The sequence below is a fragment of the Rattus rattus genome, chromosome 9 (assembly GCF_011064425.1).
Source record: "Rattus rattus isolate New Zealand chromosome 9, Rrattus_CSIRO_v1, whole genome shotgun sequence".
NCBI lineage: Eukaryota > Metazoa > Chordata > Mammalia > Rodentia > Muridae > Rattus > Rattus rattus.
Window position 1 is genome coordinate 38,369,883 of NC_046162.1, and position 8,887 is coordinate 38,378,769.

At 40.3% G+C, this 8,887-nt stretch overlaps 1 protein-coding gene across 1 annotated transcript; it reads right to left on the reverse strand.

Moving 5' to 3' along the window:
• Nucleotides 1-6,321: 6,321 nt before the first annotated feature.
• On the reverse strand, nt 6,322-8,880 carry LOC116910274 (olfactory receptor 1361-like; the record flags this gene model as incomplete). Its single annotated transcript, XM_032914152.1, is given in 4 exon segments — nt 6,322-6,459; nt 8,013-8,374; nt 8,377-8,400; nt 8,403-8,880. Coding segments are annotated over 4 exon segments (1,002 nt in total), but the record flags the coding sequence as incomplete, so codon positions are not given.
• Between the last annotated feature and the right edge of the window lie 7 nt (nt 8,881-8,887).

Below are 8,887 nucleotides of genomic sequence, written 5' to 3' on the forward strand. Positions count from 1 at the left end.
GTTTTTGTTTCTCATTGCTTAAATGTTTTATGTTTCATGTTCAAAAGAAAAAATGGTAAAAACTTTATCTGCCAGTCATTCACACCTTGATTTGGTTTTAACACGTTTCAAAAAAGGAACAAATGAATAAAAAACAGTTTCAATTGGCCTTTGGAGACCTGCACCTGTAGCTAGGAGCATAGGTCAGCTGGAGAGGCTGCCCGGGGGCTAGAGTCTAAATGAGCTGATCTTAAAGGCACCAGCAGCTCCTCAGCTTCTATGGTAGGGAGCTGATGGCTGTTTCTCTTAGAAAAATCCCTGACTTATTACTGGACTTATCAGGTGACAAGGTGCTTCTCTCAAAATTACAGCTAGAAAAAGTAAAAATGGTGTTTGGTCTAAATATTAAAGATATGTGTAGCCACTTCATTTTTGTTTCTGATTGGCTTTAAATGTATAAATATGCTCTACATGCCTTGGTTATGAACTATTGGCTTTTAAGATATTAAATATGGTTAAAAATTGTAACATTGGTAACAGAAAGTTGGCTTAAAACTGGTAATTTGGATGGAGTCATTCTAGACAACATGTGGCATGAGCCAACCTAGGGAAACAGGTCTAAATTGAGGTAATATTTTTATGGAACTCTTATCCTAGAAACAAGGCTTCTAAAAGAGCTTAGGGCAATGTCTCTTTGTTGACGTATTGGAGACCGCACTGTTGTGTGTTCATATGTAGGAATTGGCAGTCAAACTTTATAGCATGAAGGATAGACTCAGTGTTTTGGAGACTGGATTTTGGAGGCTAGATTGTTTGTTAGAGGTTGAGTTTTGCTTTCCGAAGTTGTGGTTGTGCTCTGGTGTTACAAGGAGAACTTAAAAGTTGTGGTTAAGGATTGCCAGTGTTACATTGACTAACTCAAACTTATTTGTAATTAAAAAAATCAAACAGGTAGAGATTGTTACAGGATTTACAAAGGATTGATGAGGTTTTAGAACTTGTGGCATTACAGCCTGTTTGCTTACTCCAACTGCCATTTCAAGATAGATTTAGAGAATCGTTTTTATGCAGTTTTTTTATGTGAAAGATCCCCAAAGGGAGACCCTTACTCAATTCTTGGGAAATCTCGGACACCAGACACAGAGAGACCATTTTGAATGTAATACACAAAGGCGAAGTTTATTACGGAGATCTATTACGGAGATCTCCGGGCCGAAACGTATCCCATGCAGGAGACAGAGGTGTTGACCCCAAGTGGCTGGGAGAAGGGCTTTTTAAAGGAAGAAGTCACAAGCTCCAGGAGATGATGGGATGTCAAAAGGAAATACCAAAAATGTCACAAGGGGAAACTCAAAGTCACAGGATTGTTCTTAAGACTCTAGGGTTTAAATGAGGGGAAAGGTCAAGCATTCTCCTGGGAACAGATCTTGATTGTCCTTTAGGGTAAATGTTTGTCAGAGTTGATGAGGCATCTGCATCTGAAACACATCTAGTTAGGCTTGGCAGCCGGTTTCCTGGAATACTCTCTGGAGGACACAATGGCTGGAGGGCACAATGGGGACTTGAACAAACATCACAGGGGCAGAACAAAACCCATTACTCATTTACTCACATCCGGTGATAAGCGAAGTGTAAATGAGTCTGTACCAGTTCTCCTGCATTTTTAACAATCTGTCTTCCTGAGTCAGATCCTGTTGCTGAGTTTTGAGCTAATTTAAAACTCTATCTCTCAATGTCCTGACGATTGTGAGGAGTTTTCATTTAGTGAGGTTGCTTATAATTTTAGAGAGCCCATGAAGTGCTATCCTTAAAAAATTTTACAAAAGAATGGCTAATAGCCTTGTATTATGTAATTTTGTTGCTTCTTCAATGTAAGAAGTTAGAACTTTGAATCTTTCAGTCTTTATGGAAATTTTACTACAAACCTTTACTCCCACAATGAGCTTTAATATTTGGGGAGTAGCTGTTGCTCCAGAAAAGATTCAATATTCCTTTTTAATATTTGAAACTAATTTTAAGCTTCTAAGGATATGTTAATTGGCTAAGTATCTACCTTACCAGAGGACTTAAGCCTTTGTTTGATATCCTCATTGGAGATAAAGCTTTTGTTGTGTTAATACAGAATTGTAGGCTAGAGTCATGGAAGTATTTTAAAAAGAAACCTGGTGAAACATACCTTATTCCAAACAGCAATTAAATTGGTTATTACAAAATACTGATATTTGGCCTATCACGTATACAAATTTTTCAGGCAAAATTGATAATTTTACTCTTTGCATGCTTTTTGTATTTCCTGTAAATTTGCGCATGCAACCCATAGAAAATGTGCTTACTGTATTTATAGGTCGGTCATCTAATGAGAAGGATACATACATGATTGGATCACATGTTTATTCTCTTGAGTTTCCCTCTGCTTCAGCACAGATTATTGAATTATGTGCTGTAGCTTCTGTTTTTTAAATGTTAAAGAATCAAGCTTTCAATTCATATACTGATAGCCAATGTGTGGCCTACGGTTTACAATTGATGACAAATTTTTCCTTTTTTTTATATACTACTACAATTACTTAATGCTTTATGGGAGGCAAGTTTTCTACATGAAATCAGTGAGTGATGATTTCAGTGTGAATGTCTGACAACTTGCTGCCCTTTCAAAGCTCCGGCTCAGACAACTAAAGAAAACCATACACTCATACCCAGCTCTTTGAAAATGGTAATGGAGTTGATAGCATACCCTCACTAAAAAAGGAAGACTCCATTTGCTTACTCTCAACTCCCAGCCTCGCCCTGCCAGCTCAGGGATTTCTAAGGCTGAATTTGGACAATATTTACAAGATTTGACATTTCTAATTAATGCTTATGTTTAGGTAAATAAAGCCTGTGAGGGGCTGGAGAGGTGGCTTAGTGATTAAGAGCACTAAGTACTGTTCCTTTATAGGCCATTTAAGAACTCACAGTGGATTGCCTGGACCCCTTAGTAAGGGAGGGCAATGATACCAGGCAGATTATAGGCCTTACATAGGAACAATGAGTCAAACAATCTCATTCTTTATATCACCAAAACAATAATGTTGGAGACAATAATTTGGTATACAATTCAAATTATAGATACAAGTGCTCAGTGTCCTCAATTTCTTCCTATATCACGTAATAGTGATAATCATCGAGGACTTATTTTAATAAATAATATCTTAACAATATCTTAATAAATAAAAAGGGGGAGTTATATCCCTGTATGCTATACAATTATTTAAATAATGCTCTTTTTATTTCAAATTTAAAATTTGGATGCCAAGAAACACTGTGGGTGTTTATGGCACCCTACAACTAGACATACTTTTGCCTAGGTGAAATAGAAAGATCCACGTATTAGCATGATCCTGTTCAGGTATTTTATATGGGGAAGAGGGCATGTTTGTGTTTTTCCTACAGTATGCTGCAGGAGTATGCCAGCTGCCAGAGGTTGTTGGTGAGACTTGCTGATCCTGGGAGCATGAAGATTCAGCTCTTGTGGTTCGGGTCCCTGGAGTCATCCTTGTGCCCTTGGAGGAAGATGGAAGATTCCCCCTCACCTTTTGCAATCAGAGATTCTGGCGTTGCTGCAGTCATTGTTACCACCATGTGTGTCCTGTCCCACCTCGGCCTGTGCTCCGACCCTCTGTGCACTACTGCTTGCCGGAGAAGACTGGACTCCAGCCGTTACCCTTGCCCCTCCTCATTCCCCTGGCGACTCTCACCACCGTGACTGGTGTTGCCATTTTGCAGTCTGTGACTTCACAAGAATGCCATCTCCATGAATAGCCTATTAAGAACACCAGTGGAAAGGGAAGTCCTTGGTCCTGCCAAGACTGGACCCCCAGTGAACATGATTGTTGAGGGGAGGGTGGTAATGGGGGAAGGATGGGGAGGGGAACACCCATATAGAAGGGGGGGAAGGGTTAGGAGGATGTTGACGTGGAAACAGGGAAAAGGAATAACAATTGAAATGTAAATAAGAAATACCCAATTTAATAGATGGAGGGGAAAAAAGAAAAAGGGATAATAGTGTCTAAAAATGGAAAAAAGAAAAGAAGAAACAAAATACTCACAGGAGGAAATATGGAGACAAAGTGTGAAGCAGAGACTGAAGGAAAGGCCATCCAGAAACTGTCACATATGGGGATCCATCCCACATGCAGTCACCACACAGTCACTATTCTGTATGCTAAGAGGTGCATGCAGACAGGAGCCTGATATAGCTATCTCCTGAGAGGCTCTGTTTGAGCCTGACAGATACAGAGCCGGATGCTTGCAGCCAAACATTGGACTGAGATCAGGGTCCCCAATGGAGGAGTTAGAGAAAGGAATGAGATTATTGAGGAGGTTTACAACCCCATAAGTAGAAAAACAATATCAACTAACCAGACACACCAGAGTACCCAGGGACTAAACTACCAACCAAAGGGTACGCATGGATCAACCCATAGTTCCAGCAGCGTATGTAGCAGAGGATGGCCTTGTTGGTCATCAATGGGAGGAGAGACCCTTGGTCTTATAAAGGCTTGATGCCCCAATGTAGTGTAATGCCAGGGCAGGAAGGTGGGAGGGATTGGGTGGTGGGTATTATCGTCATCGAGGCAGGTGGGGGGAGAGGATGGGATAGGTGGTTTTTAGAGGGGAAACTGGGAAAAGGTATAACATTTGAAATTTAAATAAAGAAAATATCCAAAAACAGAAAATAAAAAATAAAATGAATTGCAAAATGTTCATTTTTGACATTTTGTGGAAGAATTTGAAGGGTATTGGTGTTACTTCTTTGCAAGTCTGGTAGAATTTTAACAATATAGCCCTAGACTTTTGTTTTTGGAAATGTAAATAAAGAAAGTATACTATAAAAAGGGGAAATGTAAACAGATCCATATTTATCATCCTGAAAAATACTCAACTCCAAGTGAGTCAAAGACCTCAATATAAAACCAGATTCACTAAATCTAAAAGATAGGAAAAGAGAAATTTCCTGTAACATTTTGCTACATGATACAACTTCTTGAAGACAGCACCCATAGCTTATGCACTAAGATCAACAATTAATAAATCTGACATGAAACTGAAAGGCCCTGTAAGGCAAAAGACACCATCTATAGCACAAAATAGAAGTATACACAATGGGAAATAAAATTTTTACCCACCTACATCTGACAGAGCTAATATTCAAAATATGTAAGTAACTCAAAAAAGTCAATACACCAAGAAAGCAAAGAACCCAATTACAAAATTGTATACTGAGCTAAACAGAATTCATCAAAGAAATCTGAAATGGCTGAAATAGACTTAGGGAAATTCAATGATTTTAGTCAAAAGATTAAAATATTGAGAGATAGCACATGATTGGGAGGATGTGGGGCAAGGGGAGCACTCTTCCTTGGCTGGTAGGAGTGCAAACTTGTATAACCCCTCTGGAAATCAATTTGGCAGTATTCCAAGAAAACTGTAAATAGTTCTACCACAAGACTCAGATACACTACTCCTGGGCATATATGCAAATGTACCTCCACTATAATACATGGACACTTGCACAATTATGTTCATAGAAGCTTTATTCATAATAACCAGAAACTGGAAATGTCCCAGATGTCTATCGAGTGAATAATGGATGATGAAAATGTAGTCTATTTACACAATTGAATTGTAATAAAGAAACAATGACATCATGAAAATCACAGAAAAATGGATGGAAATAGAAAAGATCATCCTTAGTGGGGTAATCTATACATACCCCAAAGGATATACATGCTATGTACTCATTTATAAGTAGATACCAGCCCTAAAGTACAGGATAACCATGCTACAATTCAAAGACTCAAAGAAGCCAAACAACGAAGAAAGCCCAGGGGAGGATGCTTAAATATTACCCAGAAGAAATAAAATGGACATCGAAGGTGGACAGAGGGAGGAAACTGGATGGGAGAGAGGATGGGAAGGGAGCTGAGTGAGAGGTGAGGTGTAGGGAGATCATGGGAGAAAGAGAATGGAAATCAGCAATGGGTAGATAGGTGGTTGGGGCCACATCTCTGGGATATGCCAGAGACTTGGGATGAGGGAGGGTCAAGGGAGTGTTTACAGGTGACACTATATGGAACCCTAGTTGTGGAGAGATATGGAGCCTTAAGTGGGTACCTCCTCTGGCCAGGCAGAACTCAAGTAGAAGGATAAGGACAGCATCACTCAAAGAACCCTGGACCTAAAATGTGTCCTTACTACAAGATGTGCAGGGAAAGAGATGGAGCAGACTAAGAGAATGGCCAACTAATGACTGGCCCAACTTGACATCCATGCCATAAACAAGTACCAATTCATGACCATTCATGATACTGTTATGGTTGTAGATAGGAGCCTAGTGTTAACTGTCATCTGAGGGTCTGAATTCACAGCAACTGACAGAAGCAGATGCAAAGACTCACAGCCAACATCAGACAGAGCTCTGGGAGTCTTGTGAATGAGCTGGGGAAAAGATTAAGGGTCCTGGAGGGGATAAAGACTTCGCAAGAAGACCAACAGGGTGTACTTTGAGGCTTTAAAGTAGAAATGACTGATGTTTATGTAGAAGTGTAGATTTGTGATGCTCTTATAGATTTTTTGTAAGATTACTTTTTAGCTACAAACTGCGGCCTGCTCGAAAAAGAAACTGGCTGAGAAAAATACCTTGCGTGCTTAAACTTTGCTGATCTGTAACACATTGCTTAGTTACAAATGTATATGGGTTCTTGGGAATAATTTTTTGTCAACAATACATAAAACATTTGATCATATGAGGGTACTGGGAAACATGTTTTATCTTAACATACTCATTGCAATCTTTCACTTAAAGACAATAGAATGTAAGCACATTGTTATTTTTGTAGTGTTCATAAGATACTGCTGGACATATACGTTGTGGTAGAAAAATTGTTAGAGCATTGCTGAACCCAAAAATAAATAAATAAAAGTTTTACTATGAAATGAAAATTAAAATCCAATGTATAAGTGAAATTTACAGGACATCCAGGTCTGCATAGCAAGACTCTGTCTTAAATAAAACAATGACAACAAAAAAAAATAGTACCTACAGGAGAACACAAGGAAACACTGACAGAGTGAGGATAAGAGGGCAGATGGACTGACAGGTCTGCACACTAGAACTGTAGAAGGCACAGATCATTTTTACTAAATTGATGTATTTTCAACTTAATGTTAAATGCTATATAATGCCCAGATAACAAAGAATAACATAAGTAAGTCCAAATGAGCTGCAGAAGTAGGGTTTCCTGGGCTCCAAACCGTCCCTTCTCAACCCACCAGTCTGATCTTCGTGAGATGAGCACAGACTGAGGTCTCTGTGGTGAAAAAAGAACAAGCAACTGTGGTTTTACCAGTTGGGTGCTGGCTCTGTGCCTAGGGACACAGAGCATTGCAAAAAAATGTGAGAAAGCAGATGGGTGTCTGATACAGTGACAGCACAAGATGTTTAAGCACAACCCGAGCACAAAACAGAGGATCTGCTGATGCCAACAAAATAGCATACGCCCATTGCCTTAGCTGGCATAGGCTGTGGATGCTGCCTGCTTGTTCATTCAGAGTCCAATCTTGTAGTAAACTTCATGAAAAGAACCAATCAGAATTATCCCAACTCAGAAACCACATCCCATCTGGAGCAGGAGTCAATTCCCCATTCCAACACCTTTTGAGCTTACCATTATTTGCTATCCAGTGCTGACCCATTGAGACTCCTTTCTCTTCTCTAAATCTGTGCAGGGGTGCTCATGGTGCACTCTGCCAAAACATTGACATAACAATCCAAATAACAACATTTGTTAAAGAGTTTTTTCTTTATTTTAGCTAAAGGATTTGTATCCAGGTCTCTATATCTGATAGAGAGTGTAGATGCATTTCGTAAAAAGGACAAGAGCTAACTTTCAGATAATGGACAAAAATGGATGATTCTTAGATGATAGTTCCCTGTTTGATGTTTGACATATTCACTATTACTGCTTAGATGGAAATCTCATGGTGAGCACTTTCCTGAAAGCCCCTTTCATGTCCCTATTCCTCAGACTGTAGATGAAAGGGTTCAGCATGGGGGTCACCACTGTGTACATCATGGCAGATGCCATGTCCCTCCCAGCTGAATGAGAGGATGCGGGGTTGAAATACACAACGATGATGGTGCCATAGAAGAGGCAGACCACAGCCAGGTGGGAGCCACAGGTGGAGAAGGCTTTCCATCTTCCTCCTGTGGAGGAAACTCTCACAACAGCACAAGCTATAAGAATATAAGACACGAGGATACAAACAAATGGGGCTAACAGTATCAGCCCTGCAACAGTAAGAATCATCAGCTCATTGAGGTATGTGTCTGAGCAGGAGAGTTTCAGGAGAGATTAGCATCACAGAAGAAGTGGGGATGATGTTGTCCCCCAGAAAAAGAAATCGAGCCATGAGCAGTGTATGTAAAAGAGCATTCAGATTGGCAGCCAGCCATGACTCAACAACAAGAAGGGCACAGAGCTGACGGGTCATCTTTTTTGTGTAGTGTAAAGGGTGGCATATGGCCACAAATCGGTCATAGGCCATCACAGCCAGCAGGAAATTGTCCATATCAGCAAACACAGAGAGAAAATACATCTGTGTGAGACACCCAGAGAAGGAAATTTCCTGACTCCCAAGTATATGGTTGGCCAGTACTTTAGGGACAGTGGAGGAGGAGAAGCAGACATCCACAAAGGACAGATTGCTGAGGAAAAAGTACATGGGGTTGTGCAGGCGGGAGTCTGTGCTGATGGCCAGAATGATGAGCAGGTTTCCCAGGACAGTGGCCAGGTACATAGTGAGGAAGAGCAGGAAGAGGAGCTGCTGCTGCTGGGGCTGACTGGAGAGTCCCAGGAGGAGGAAC